The sequence below is a fragment of the Mixophyes fleayi genome, chromosome 1 (assembly GCF_038048845.1).
Source record: "Mixophyes fleayi isolate aMixFle1 chromosome 1, aMixFle1.hap1, whole genome shotgun sequence".
In the NCBI taxonomy this organism is placed as follows: Eukaryota; Metazoa; Chordata; class Amphibia; order Anura; family Limnodynastidae; genus Mixophyes; species Mixophyes fleayi.
Genome location: NC_134402.1, coordinates 101,567,122 through 101,582,367, shown reverse-complemented (window position 1 = coordinate 101,582,367; position 15,246 = coordinate 101,567,122). Strand labels below are relative to the sequence as shown.

The 15,246-nt window shown below is 38.9% G+C and overlaps 1 protein-coding gene across 3 annotated transcripts in view; it reads left to right on the top strand.

Annotated features, from left to right (window-relative positions):
* Positions 1–15,246, top strand: part of ARFIP1 (ARF interacting protein 1) — a 75,275-nt gene that overhangs the window by 46,315 nt on the left and 13,714 nt on the right. For all 3 annotated transcript variants that reach the window (XM_075198683.1, XM_075198692.1, XM_075198672.1), the window contains 2 exons: positions 2,547–2,768; positions 11,445–11,602. In XM_075198683.1, the coding sequence (XP_075054784.1) occupies positions 2,547–2,768; positions 11,445–11,602 (380 nt within the window). The remainder of the gene's footprint in view (positions 1–2,546; positions 2,769–11,444; positions 11,603–15,246) is intronic.

The following is a 15,246-nucleotide window of genomic DNA, read 5'->3' as shown; positions in this document are numbered from 1 at the left end:
TCTGTGATGTGGATGATAAGACATAAGAGAGAGTTAAATAACATTTTTATATTGTGTTATAATAAAAATAATTTTAGTAGTAATGCACAGTATGGCAAAGCAAGGATAGTGTTTTTTGTTTTTCTTTAAATATAATGTATTGAAATGTACCAATCAAGGCACCATAAACATAGCATTTGCCATATTTACATAACTGTAAAGGAATGACTTGCATATAGCACAGTCACATTTTGAAGCTGTAAGAATGCAAACTACCCATTGAAGAACTTGGGTGGAAAGATTATAAAATGGTAATTCCTATATCCTCATTTTATTTTGTTTGTTTGTTTGTTAAATGTAGTGTTTCTAAGATCTGCACTCACTAAGGATTTTGCAGGCAGATTACATTTAGGACTGTAGATACCCGGCTAAGTGTGTTGCTATATAACAGGACCAATACAACCTGTAAGATAAGAGCCTGTATTACATCGGGTAATATCTTATTGGGTTAATGGATGTGAGACAGCAGAGAGAAGTCAGAGGATGGCTCCCCCACTGTGGCTGTAACAAGCTGTTCTCTGTCCTGTACTCTGAGGAACTGACTACCCATCCACCGCATCTAATTACCAACAAAAGCATCCTGGCAGAGGCTTGATGAAATTGCCACCAACTGGGTGATCCAACCTGTAGAATTAGCAACAGTGGAAGACATTAGAGAATGGCTCAGTTAGTGTTTGTTTGATTCACCTCAGAGCTTGGACAAATAATGGCTAGAAGTAGTACTCCACGTGACAACACAATGGACAAGTTTTGAAGCCCGTTTTGTGTGGTTCTGTAATGACAGTACTAGTTTGTGGTACAGAGATGTGATCCACCTAAGCCTGGGGTTCTTAATCATTTTCAGACAGAACCCACATTATGTATTTACATTAGTTTTGTGACCAGTGGTTTCAGTTTTTAATTAATAGTAAACTTCATTTTAACTACTGGAGAATTGCTGAGTTGTACAAAATATTATAATATGATTAACCTATTGTAAGTTTAGACCGAAACAACCTGTGGCTCCAGCTGTGGTAGAACTACAAGTCCCACTATTCATGTTGTAACTTGAAGAGCTTCAGGTTGCTATACCTGAAGAGCTATAAAACATTTCTGAGATAGGCCTCTAATTCAATGTGACATATTTATTGTAGCTTGGTTTTTTTTTCTCTTCTGTAACATGAGATTTCCACACATACAGTTGGCTTGCGTCGTCTTTTCCTTGCAGCCCATTTCTTAGGTTCATGGCACCCTTGGTGAACACAGTGACTTCTGGGTTTATCTTATTTTTTTTTAATACCCAGAAAAAAAATAACTGCTTAAGTATCAACAATGATGTTTGTTCACCCATTCTATGTTTCTGGCATACATTCAACTTTGTCTATCCTGATCTGTGACAGCGCTTTGGGTGAATAAACGCTTGCAATAAAATGTTAATAGGGTGTATCGTTCAGTGAATGAACGACTAAGGGATTTCGTTTGTTTAAGCTGATGGTGTATGTAGAAGGATACTACATAAATACAATTTTGACATATTGCCATCATCATTACTATACCTACTTTTTAAAAATTTTAAGTTTAAAGATCAAAGTAATTGTTAGAATTGTACAACCAAATAAACAGGAGAGGTGCAGAAATGACCAGTGATTGTACATACAAAGCCAACAAACAAACACACTAGTCCAGTGAATAAACTATGTGAATTACTCTAATCGAAAACAAGGGCAACAGATCAACTTGCATAAACTGTATATTCAATCGAATTTTAATGCATTGAAATTGAAAATGTTCATTCATTGGTCGATTCACCCTACTTCTGTTGCTTTTTTTACATATGACTTAGGAACATAGAGGGCACTCTATAAAAATGTGTTTGTTCTACACTGGAGACTAAAGAGTACATAAACCACCTATTAACACATTCAAAAAATAGGTGGCATTCTCAGTGGCTGATGTCCTGGGTTTATTTTTAACTATTTAGAGTAATTTGGTATATTTCATGGCTGAAAGCTCAGTGGCTCTTGCACAGGACATGTTCTTCAGAAGAGACCCAAGGAAGGAGAGTTTAGGGACAGTTTTTGCAGGGTATAGGAAGATCTTTTTGTGTGATGTGGGATGTTATTTTGCATCCATTCACAATATTAACATTCTTTGGAGCGAAGAATGGGATTGATGTGGCTTTCTGTGAGTGGGAACACCTGCTGCAGTTAATATGCACTTTTATTAATGCAGCTATAATCACAGAGATAGTGTAGTGAGCAGCTGTGTTCTTAAACTTGCCTCTAGGGACCTGAATGTGATATTTATAGCAACCACCTAACATTAATCTATCTGTACACCGTGGCATAAAGCCAACTATTGTAAAATATTTCCGGTTATAAAAAATATCATCCCAATATTTAATATACAATATACAATGTAAACTGTTAAATGTGCAAGATTGGTGATTATGTACTTTGTAAATGTGAAAAGGGACCGCAATTTTATTACACTAAAGTACCAATGTTTTATTTCTGTCCCCCATGCAGTGTACCCGACAAATCATCTCCGAGAGGCTAGGGCGCGGCTCAAGAACTGTAGACCTGGAATTGGAAGCACAGATAGAAATCCTACGAGACAACAAAAAGAAGTATGAATATATACTGAAATTGGCCCAGACGCTCTCCTCACAGCTCTATCAGATGGTGCAGACACAGAGGCAGCTGGGAGATGCTTTTGCAGACCTCAGTTTAAAATCTTTAGAGCTACATGTAAGTAAAGCATTAGCATAATACCTACAAACTGCTGCTTCTAACGCTGATCAATATATTCATATATGTGTTGCCAATTTAATGCCTCTTCTAGGGTATGTGACATCAAAGCCACAAATTATGATTGTATGTATCCGAGAGCTGACTCGGCAATTTTAAATGCATACTCTATCTAAAGTGCCGTCTTCTTATAAAACCTCTCTATCACACTCACTTATCACCAGGAATAGTCTATTCACAGAAGTACATTAAAATGTATTACATTAAACGTTACTTTTCATTGTCCACTTTAGCCTTTGTGTTAAGCCTGGGTATAATGTCTTATTTACAGTAATCCAGCAGCAGCATTGAGAATAGACTTGCATTGAGCAAGGTGAGAGTCAGGTAGGCCAGAGAGAAGAAAGTTGCAGTAATCAAGGCAAGAGATTACAAGTGAATGAATAAGAGTTTTGGTGGCCTCCGTAATAAGAGAGGGCCATGTCTTGGATATATTCCGGAGTAGCAGGATTTGTATACGAATCTCCTAAAAATGCATATAAAAGTGAATTTATTTATTTTTAAAGAAAGTGCCAAAAGCAGAAAAAAATGCACAATAATTAATTTTATTCCTAGCACATTGTAATAAACTTCATTATGAATGAGCCGTAAAGTGGGTGTATGTGTCTACGTATGTCTCTTGTTGCTGCAGATTCTGATTTTGAAATAGGATTGACATTACCATGTTAGGTAAAAACAAGTGAAACATTTCTACAACTCGGTAAAAATGAAAAACAGAAATTAAATATGAGAAATGTTAATTCCCTTTGTAATTGCCAGATTAAATTTGTCCTGCTGCAGTACTATACCTCCAAAGTCAAAGACTCCCACCTATGGAAGTAATAAATCGCCTGTTTTTTTTTAAGTACGTTTTATTAATAGTGACATCGTATCTTTAACAAAATTACAAAATTCTCAAAAGGTACATTAACAAGTACTTGTACATATATAGATAGACACAATGTACAGTTTTTTCTCACCATGCTTTTACAGTGTAAATTTGACTGCGTGTTGATCTTGTACCGTGAAGATGTTGTTTTTTTTTTTTTTTTTTAAAAACAAGACAGAAAGAAGAAATAATAAAAAGAAGAAGAGAAGGGGGTGTGAGTAAGGATGATGGGCAAGAAAGGGGGGGGGGAAAGAATTAAAGGGGTTAGGGGTAAGGAATTCACGCCTTTAACAAGAAGAAGTCAAATCCATTAATTTCAATAAGGGATTGGTCTTACTAGAATTGAAGCAGGGGCTGATTATGGTGTGAGGCCCATGGAGACCAGACTTTATGGAAAGACACGGAGGAGCCCCTCAGCACACTAGTGATGTGCTCCATTTGGTAAATATGCCAAACCCGACCACAGACCATTTGGAGAGTAGGGGGTGTGGGACTTTTCCAAGAAGCAGCTATCTGGCAAGTAGCCGCGCTGATTATGTGCCGGAGGAGCTTATGTGTAGGGATGTCCGGGAGAGGCAAGGGTAATAGTACATGCTTAGGGTCGAAGGGTATGGGAGTGTCGAGGACCGCTGTAGCTAGTGTGAGAACCGCTGTCCAGTACGAGCGTATTCTGGGACAGTCCCACCAAATATGCATAAAGGTGCCAACATGGCCACAATTTCTCCAACATGTGGGGTTCATTTGTGGATATAGAACATGGAGCCTAGCAGGTACATAGTACCATCTATGGAGCAGTTTATGGGCATTTTCTTTGATACTGACATTTATGGAACAACGCGCTGTCCACTCATAAACGTCCGACCACTCTTCTGGATCTAAGGACGTTCCCAGGTCCGCTTCCCACTGTGCTTGGAATCGGTCCTTGATCTCTGTGGAGGTGGGGAGTAATGCATTGTATAGCGTTGAAATGAGACCTTTTGAGGATGCTCCAGAAAGGCACAGATTCTCAAACGTCGTGGGAGGCCTAGAAGATAACTGAGCCTTGACCTTTTGGTGATAGTGTCTAATCTGTAAGTATTGGTGGAACTGTCCCATCACAAGCCCGCACCGGCCCGCTAAGTCTGAGAACTGAGGGAATGTTTGCGTCCTAGTGATGTGATTTAGTAGCAATATTCCACCTTCCCCTGCCCATTTTGTGTGCATAGGGCGTGCGAGACCAGGTGTAAAGGCTGGGTTTGTCCAGAGGGGTATCATTATCGAGGGTGTTGGAGACAGTCGCCATTCTATTACACCGGATCCAGATTGAGAGGGCTATTACTGGGTGAGTTCGGGCGGGGGCTGGGCGCTGAGCGGTTGGAAGCCAAAGTGCAGAGCAAATCGATGAGCCTCCCAGAGGATCCGATTCTATATCAACCCAGACCCTAGTTCCGGGCGGAGAGTGCCATTGTACACATTGAGCTAGTCTAGCCGCATAATAATAATTCCGAAAGTTAGGGATGCCGAGGCCACCTGCCATGGGAGGGCGCTGCAGAATACGAGCAGAGATCCTGGGTCTTCTGTTTGACCAGATGAATCGTCTTACAGAGGCTTGCAGTAGTTTTAGGACAGAGGGGGGGAACTTTAATAGGGAGGGTGTGAAAGAGGTAAAGCAGTCTGGGGAGCAAGTTCATCTTCACTGATGTGATCCGCCCCACCCAAGATATCATGAGTTTGTCCCAGGAGACCATATCTTTTTTGAGAGAAGCTATAAGTTGGGGATAGTTTGCCCGGTAGAGATTTTCTACCTTTCTGGTAAGTCTAATACCCAGGTATTTAATACATTCGGAACTCCAGTGAAAGGGGAAGTTTAGCTCCAGGAGCTGCTTTAGCTTAGGGGTGATATTGAGATCCAGGATATCTGTCTTAGCTGTATTGATCTTAAAATTCGATACTATGGAAAAATTGTCAAGTTCTTGGAATAAGTTGGGTAACGATGTTAGGGGATTGGTGATGGTAAGGAGGATATCATCCGCATAAAGTGCAATCTTATAAGTGCTAGATGATAGCTGTATGCCGGAGATGTTAGGGTTCTTACGTATTTTCACGGCTAGAGGTTCTATAATTAATGCAAATAAGAGGGGGAAGAGGGGGCATCCCTGTCGGGTCCCATTGCGAATCTGAAAGGCCGATGAGGAACACCCGTTCACCTGGACAGAGGCAGTCGGATTGGCATACAAGGCAGAGACTCCTTCGAGAAAACGATCTTCGAAACCATAAGCAGCGAGGGCTTTCATCATAAAGGGCCAGCCAACGCGGTCAAATGCCTTTTCGGCATCTAGGGACATGAGGAGGGAGGGCAACTTACATTCGTTAATATGTTGAATGAGGTCTATGGTCCGCCTGGTGTTGTCAGCTGCCTGCCGGCTTGGGACAAATCCTACCTGATCGGGGTGTACTAATTTCGGGAGCACAGCGTTCATCCTATTCGCAAGGACTTTGGCATATATTTTTAGGTCCACATTAAGTAATGAGATGGGGCGGAAGCTACTACAGAGGGAAGGATCTTTGCCCTCTTTCGGAAATTGCCTGTTTTTAATGCTTTTTGTAACCTACGACTTGTTAGAGACTTTCATCTTCATTTTGAAGCTTTATATTTTATTTTTTTGTAAAGAGCATTCCAAACAAATCAAAAAATACGATTATAGAGGGGCACAAATCCGCAGAAGTTTACATGACCGTTTCAAAGGCATTGTTTGTCCCTGAGCTCAATGCCATCCATTACAGAAGAGGTATGAAACTGCAGCCAGACTGTCCCTGGTTCAGGCTGGACAAGAATGCCACTTATTTGTGTGGTGAATTGTGACATTGAATGAGCAACGGAATGGAGTGGCTGCAATGATGACCTACATGGCAATTCACAAAAAGTGCTTTAACCCAGTCTACGACACCTACAATCCACACTGTACATGTCTGCAAAGCTGTCACTCAGACATGTACTGTGTGGATTGGAGAAGTGGTAGACTGGGTTAGAGCCTGTGATACCACATTAACTCAAATGCATATTTGCCCACTGTCCTGAAATGTCCGGGAGACTCCCTAATTTCGGTTAGGCCTCCTGGACCCCTGTGAGATTGTGGCATTCTCCCGCATCTGCCTTCTTCCTAGTGAAGTGTGCAGAATTTGGAGCCTCCATGACGCGATTCTAAGGCAGTCGCTGTAAAATGATGCGCTTGCATCATTGTGTCAAATGGGGCGGGGCTAAAATGATGCAATTCACCAAGATCCACCCCCACATGCCCACCTCCCCCAGATGCCCTGGAGGCCAACTTTCTAAATTTGGCAAGTATGCTCAAATGTCTTCATTCTCTACATTGTGACCTTTAGCCGATCCCATTAGCACACTCTCTTGTGTGAGGAGCTTTGGCTTTTGTAGTGGAGCAGGGAGGTAATATATAAGTTTTAACAGACCTGCAGTAGAAGGTCAGCTTAGCCCTGAACCAATGTGTTTACTGCCTTGGTTCATATCTGACATTTTAATTTTGGGGCTTAGTGGTCCTTTAATATGGAAAATATAATATAGCTGTGCATCTAACATTTTTGCACACATTGCACTTATGCTGTGTATCTTATGTTGGCTCCACTAACAGTTTTCGTTATGTAATACTACTTAATTGGCTCGAACAGTTTTTGTTACTGCTTTTTGAGATCTTTTTGTACTGTGCATTGAAACAAACTCTTGCAAACATTAATTATATAGTGAATCAGACACCATCTCTTCAAGTTTTTGTTTTTTTATTTCTGAAAGCATTTAATTTATACGTTTTTATAGCATGTCTGTTTTTTTTTCTTCACGAGAAATTTTATTATTTAACTGTTTTTGTTTAATTTTTTAACAAAAATGTATTTGCATAAGGCAACTCGGTAAGAAATGACTTGATAGGTGTGGCCTGCCCTGATTTTAAAGAGCAGCTGAAGACCCATTAGGGCATATGTATCAAGCTTTATGTATTACTTGCAATGTCTGTGTCTTATTTCTCCAAAAAGAGCGTAAGACAATCTTTTTCTAACTTACATCACTTCTGGACATTGCTTGTGTGACTAGATTCTGTGTGTCCTAGGTAACAGTAATGCTAATGACTTATGCTTATAACGGCTCTATAATTGACTGTCCTCACCTATGTTTCCACTTGTCCTGCTGTGTATGTCCTGTTTTTAATCATGCATTTCCATAGTTATGTGCATTCTATTCTTTGGTTTTATGCATTATTATTCCTGTTGTACCTGGAGCTCTTCTTATCGCTTGTTTTGCTGACCCTTCATGAGATAATTTATTTGGCATTTGAGCTCTACTTTGATCATGTAGAATGGCCTGCCATCCCACCCCTTGTTATTGTTCCCATACTATGTGTCACAGTACTGATGACATCAGTGTCTCTGATCTTGCTTTTATGCAGCAAATGGCTCTGCAAGTGCTTGATATGACTGTTATGTTCTATTTTCAGTACAAATGTTGATGGATTCAATAAATAGCAACTCTCCTTTTTGTCTTTTTATTTCCATGACAGAAATGTGTCTGTTCCTGGTAATAAGCTGTTTCTGTAAACGTTATGTTATTTTCCCTCATCTATTGAAATTTTCTAATGTTCTAGACTCAAGGCATTTATATATAATTTTTCGCCCAACTTCATCACGCAAGTTTATATGCTCTAAATTCTGGAAACAAAATATATCAAAACAAAATATATCAAAACAATATGCTTAAACTTTAAAATGAATGCGGGTTCTGAAAGTATTACAACATGGTTGTATGAAAACCTATGCAAACTAAATCACTTGTCGAACCCTTTAAAGAGCTGAACTTATCAATATACACAATAGAGGAAATCGTATTAGTCTTGCAACACCTAAAGTTGTGAATTTAATAACTTAAAAAATAAATGTAAAAAAACACCCAGGAATCTGCAAATTGTGGACTATTAATAGGACTGTACTGGTTATGCAATATGTTACACACAGCATAGAAGTCGGCAAAATAACAATTATTTATTTACAGGCCACCACAGATTATTTAGTACTGGACAGTCGTACAAATACAGATAAAACATAATACAGTAAGCAACTTCACAAATACATAAAATCAGTTGCATCTAAGTAGCATAAATGGGTGTGAGTAAAAAAACAGTGGAGCTCTCAGAGAATGTAGCTAAAGACATAATATATGATGGAGGCTGACAGTATACAGACATGAGACTGTGTGTAGAGAGGGCGATGTCCATGTGAGCTTACATTCAAGAGGGAGGGGTAGTGAGGGAAAGTAGGGGCAACTGTAATAACATGGAGACGGTGGGAAAGGAAGAGGAGGTGGAGGACAACGTAGTCAAGAGTTCGATAGGCAATCATGAAGAGATGAGTTTTGAGGAACAATTTAAACGTGAACTGAGGTTCTGTCACTAAATGTAAATTCCCAGTTACAGTATTTAAATGTAAGGTACAATATAACAAATAATAGTCAACTGTGTCACTCAAAATCTCTCTCTATATGTAGAAGTTTGTTTGTTTGTTGGCAAATATCTTCCACAGCGCTCAAGGTAAAGCTGCCAAATCTTACATAGGTATTTACTAGCGAAAAAGTAATCTATTGGATCACAAAGAAACCAATGTTGAAAAAATAATTTTTGGGTTGTAAACATGACTGCCGGAAGGAAACCTTGTGGCATAACGACAATGCAACAAATCAACAGATCATATTTTCTAAATAGCATCTTTAGTCTATTTTCCAAATAATTGGCTAATAAATAAATACTGCTACACATTACAAATCGGAACGCGCAGCGCTGGGTGACCCTGCTAGTGAACACTATTTCCCCAGTGTGACCAGCAGAGTATGAAATGCTATTGCTATATGTAGATAAACTACTGTCGATATGCATAAATAGGCCTGGAACAATAAAATACAAATTGATAAATGCTGATCTTAAGGTACATGTAATACCAGGGGACTTCCTGCAGACAGTTCAGTTAGAAACAAAATTCACATTGACACGTCACATGATAATGCAGCGCTGAATTCACGTGATGTTTTTTTATATCACACTCTGAAGTTTGCGCGCAATACAGTGCACATATCGAGCATTAACTTATGTCCTATACCAGGTACATGGGTGGGGTAAATTTGAGATCTGAAAAAAATCCTACCCATAAGTCTTTAACATCTTAATACTCTGTGCCCCATCTTCCCACTCTGTCTCTCCTGTCCGTCGCCACCTCACCTTTAGATTGTATGCTCTCTCCTCATGTCCTTCTCCTCTTGTTCCTTGTTCCTTTGCCCTCAGCCCTCCGCCTCTTCACTCCATTTTGTCACTTGACTCCTGCCCCCACCTTTATTCCTCTCCCGTGCCTCCTCTTCTCCACCTCTGCCCTGATCCTGTAAATGTTACCCACTCTACTGGGGACAGGGCACAGGCACATCCCTTTATTCACTCCTCCACCTCTCTCCTTCCTTTCCTATCTGTACACCGGGAAACACTTTTACCTCTTTGCCCTGTGCACTTCTCTCTGATAAATTGGTACTTGTTTATACATTTTGCACTTGTTTATACATCTGTCTGTGATCTGTGTTGTAGTGCATGACTTTTCTTGACACCACATAGATTTGTTTTCATATTTTCATTATTTTTGCAATTAAAATGTGTGCTATTGATATTATCATTGTATATCTAAAAGTTGCCACACATCTGCAGTATTTGAAGTTCAGCAGATCACAAAAAGGAACAGCAGGCAAAGTAGTGCATAAAGTGTGTGTGTGTGTGTGTGTGTGTGTGTGTGTGTGTGTGTCTGTGTGTATATACATGTGTTTACACTTATATAGTATATACACAATTATACTGTGCCTGGTATAACATAAAAGCATGAAGATAAGCTTGCAATCAAATGTGAAGGAGTAGAAAAATGTTTGAGAGAGGAGTTTGCGTGGAGTGGAGAAGTAATTTGGTTGTTAAATAAAGTTGTAGGATGCTGTGTGGTTGAGTAGTGATGGATATTGGAGGAGTGAATTTAAAGGAGTTTGTACTGACACAAAAGTCAAGTAAAAGGATTACATTTCATACATTTGCAGGCTCGTTAAAACTCCTTGCTATATGCAAGAAATAAATAAATTTGTCTACTGCTGAGCATGCCCACACAATCAGTAAATCCGTTATCCCGTGGCAGATATTTATCACCACCTTTGGAGGTGTGAGCAAAAATTGGCAAATTAATTATATTTTCACCCACAAAAATTATCACTGGATTTGGCATTGAAGAATTTTTTTCATGCTGACATTGTTTTTCTACAGAAAAATATTGCACTGGGTGGCAACTCATTGACCTACCCTTTCTGAATTGGTGGTAGGATTGCTATGCTAAGGAAAATAGATACTTGGGAGGGTATATTTACCAAACTGGATTTGAAAAAGTGGAGATGTTGCCTATAGCAACCAATCGGATACCAGTTATTTATTTAGTACATTCTACAAAATGGCTAGAATCTGGTTGCTATAGGCAACATCTCCACTTTTTTAAACTTGCAGTCTAATAAATATACCCCATGGTTTTTTATTGTAGATATTTATTTGTATGGTGTTCCTAATTCGAGGTATAGTACAACATAGCAGTAGTAAGCTCCAGCCACATTTTTAAAATGTATTAAATTATTATACTGCAATTTATTCATTGCATTGAGGTTTTCTTTTCATTCATTTGTATTAAATTTAGCTTTATATCTCGTATTCTAGGAGGAGTTTGGATACAATGCAGATACTCAGAAACTTCTTGCCAAGAACGGAGAAACACTTCTTGGGGCTATCAACTTTTTCATCTCTAGTGTAAATACACTTGTGAACAAGACTATTGAAGATACGCTGGTTACTGTGAAACAGTATGAAACAGCCAGGTAATAATATAGAGGGTTTTTTTTTTTTTTTGTTTTATGATAATTGGGTGGTTCCTTTCTTAAATATTGATATTCCTTGAAGTTGGATAGTAGAAGGTATGTAGATTGGGAGGTGACACTGGTATAGATAGTATAGTACTACTTATAGATCCGAGGGCTCAACTTTCAGCATAATATACTTTGTGTCCATATCTGATGCACTGAAAGATATGTAAAACTGTTTGTGACACACCACCATTCTCTTAAATGTGTCCCTTAACTGCAGTGCAAGAGAAATATGATCAATATAGTCAACCAAAAACCAGGGACAAAACAAACTGCACGCAACTAATGGTCTGCCGGTGCACAATGTTCTGAATTGTGACTAGTTACGAGACTGGAATCATTCGTATAGCCTTATCTTTACTTCAGTCCACACGTGTAACTGCACCATCAGTAGAGCTCCGTATGTGAACATGACCTTAGAAGTAGGAAGGCTGGAATTTTCCCAAAATCGGTGGTTAAAAAAGTTTTCTTTTTCACCATTTTCAGTTATTTCCTCATGTTGGAGATGTATTAATGGATGTAACTTCTATCTATAGAGACTATTATGATCTGCTGGCTTGTTTAAAACCACAATTTATTTTGCTATGCTTTTATTGTGCTTTTATTCCTAGTAATGTTGTGTACGTTTAATTGGTAAATGATATACATTATTATTGGTGGCATTGGTCCTGGTGCATATTGTGAAACTTTAGCTAGGATGAGATAATTGTTGTTGATATATTCTGCAGACGTTTCAGGATTGCACATGTCTGTTCTTGAATAATTTGGTGCATCTGATGCTTCTATTAATCCTGAGATCGTGTTTAGCAGGATGTGGAAATCTGACAGTGACATAGTCTGGCTTTACATTAATTTTGCATGGTTTAATGTATTACATTTTCAGTTAAGGAAGTAGACATAATACCAATTAAAATAGACCAATGACCTCTGCTATCCCAATTTATAGAGCTTTCCAATTAACATGACCAGAATTGTCGTTTTGGGGAAAAGCTTGTGTTTTTGTTCCATTTGCGTAATGTTCACACTTTTTTTGCACTTATCTTACACTGGAAAGTATGTGCATCAGAGCCTAGTCAGAGCTCCATCGTTCACCAGCCTGGATGAGAGACAAGTGGACAGAGTTACTTGTGGGTTAATAATGTCTGCCTAACCATTAACTTTTATTCCATACTGTTGGACAAATTAGAAATAACTTTCTCTTTAGTAGCAGTGTTTTTAGGATTCTGGTGTATTCCACAGAAGCACATTCTTATAATTGAATTATTGGCTACTGGGATGGGCATATACTCCCATGAATATTTCATACCTGTGCAAAAGTTATATTACATAATTTTTTTTTTCTTTTTCTCAAATTGTAAAAATAAAAATGTTTGCTTTTCCGCTGTATTAGGCACATCTAGGTAATGGCGAGTAATTGCCAAGTTGTTTCTACCTGAATTTGTAAGAGCAAGGTCCTTGCAAGATATCAGACATGCAGTGCGAGGATTTTGGCCAATATCGATGCAGTTATGTCCTGAAGCTGTTGCAGATGAGATGGTTGTGGATCTTTTTTCCAAACTGCTCATTCCATCTGATCCCTAGATTAGATTATTATTGTCATTGATTTGTAAGGTGCCACAGTGCTTTGCAGCGCCACCTGTGGGGAAAACAGGACATACAGGGGAGACAAAATAAATGCAGACATGAAAACAAAACTTAGGGAGGGTCCAGCTCGTGAGAGACCTGTGAACAGTGTAGTGGGAAAAGCCACAACTGAAAGGGGCAGGTAGTGCTTTTGTTTTTTTTTTGCTTTCTTCGTATTTTATTCAGTATATTGTCTAGTCCATTTATTTATATCCTGTTTCTGGTATGCATTTTAAAATACATTGTTTAGTCGTCTTGGAATTAAGTCCATTCAATTACCTCTCTGGTTGGAACCTACAGACAGGATAGTTGAGTGTGTTCTGCACAGCTCCAGTTTTAAAAACAGCCGTAGCTGGATTTAAATCAAATTGCTTAATTTCATCCTACTGTATGAATGTCAGCCATTTAGTAATTATGAGTTGTGCACTGGGTGTGAATTTTTAATAGGAGTGTTAAGACTGGGCATGTCCTCTGAATGAAAAATATTTTGCTTTTATTGGATTGTGTTCAAACTTCAGAGTAAACAGGAAGTAACCTGAGCTTGCACTCATTTGTTCCCCCTCCTCCTAACAGAAATAGATTGCGAAGGGACGACTGACGACATTGGACAGCTAGCACATCTCTCCATTTAGGTTAGAATGCTAAATAGCAGAGGTACACACCCACACTGTCTTGTCACTGAACAGCTGTTTGTGGCCAGCTTAGCATGTAAGGGAGTTGGTGTTGCGTAAATATCCTTTAAAAAAGTGCTCACACAATGTTTATAGGGATAATCTCATCAACTGGTGCTTAATGAATAAGCATTTAATAATTGTTAAATAGTGGTGATCTCCTGACCATCTGCTCCTCAGCAGTGGAGCAGTACACACTTTGAACTTAAGCAGTGGCACTTTGAGTATGCACTGATATTGCTCAGTGTTGAAGTATTCCGTATCCCTACAGCCAGAGCTTATAGATGTCATATCATACATGACTTCTCCTCCTGGAGATCTGGGGGAGAAGTCATGTCGAAATTCACGGCTTTGAATTGAAGGGGGCGGAGCTTAATGGCACGATTAAGCCCCACCCCCTCCATTCACTGACGTGAATTTCGGCAAATGCGATAGCTTTGCCTACTCTTCCTGTAGTCCGTGAGAACTTCCTGAAATTCGGGGGCCTCCCGGGAATTCCGGGAGAGTAGGCAAGTATGTGTCATATAGAAAGGTAATATCGTCATCATCATTTATATAGCGCCAACATATTCCGTAGCGCTTTACAATTGGGGACAAACACAGTAAGGTGAGGTGAGAAGAGGCCCTGCTCACAAGCTTACAATCTATTGGATAATTCCTGCCTTTCAGTTTACACCTACGTTTCCCAAAACATTTCTCTAGAAATGAGGGCAATGAATAAAAGGAGACTATACCTTCGTTAGCAAGTGCTATGTGTACAATAGAGCACTTTGCTGATAAAAATCTAGGATGTCACACATGGCAAATGGAACCTCAATACTTTTTAGTTACCCGATATCCCTACTAGTTGCATAGTAGGGTTAAACAAGTTGCTAGTACATTTACTAAACAGATATGTTGCCAGCATCAGAAATATTGTGAATTATTGTAAATGTATTTAAAGACTATTACATTCAAATAAATAATGCAAATACATTCCGTACTCTCTTCTCGGCTTGTTTTTCTATGTGCTACATGCAAATGTTTGTTTTTTTTGCTTTTGAGCTTTTACTTCCCAGCAGTACTGAAACAGTCATAAAGAGAACGTGTAAGTGTGGTTTTATCATGAAAAAGTTAAGATTGCTTTATCTAGTTGTAAGCGAATCCTTTGTAGATAAAGGGCTTTCTAATCTTCAGAGACAAATGAAAGTCCAGCGCTTACACGATAAAAATGTGTCTTTACTACAATATTTATGATCTTGGCTATAGTCAACTCTTGTTTATTGCGGCTCATACAGCACTTTCTTAACAAAATAAAAACTAATT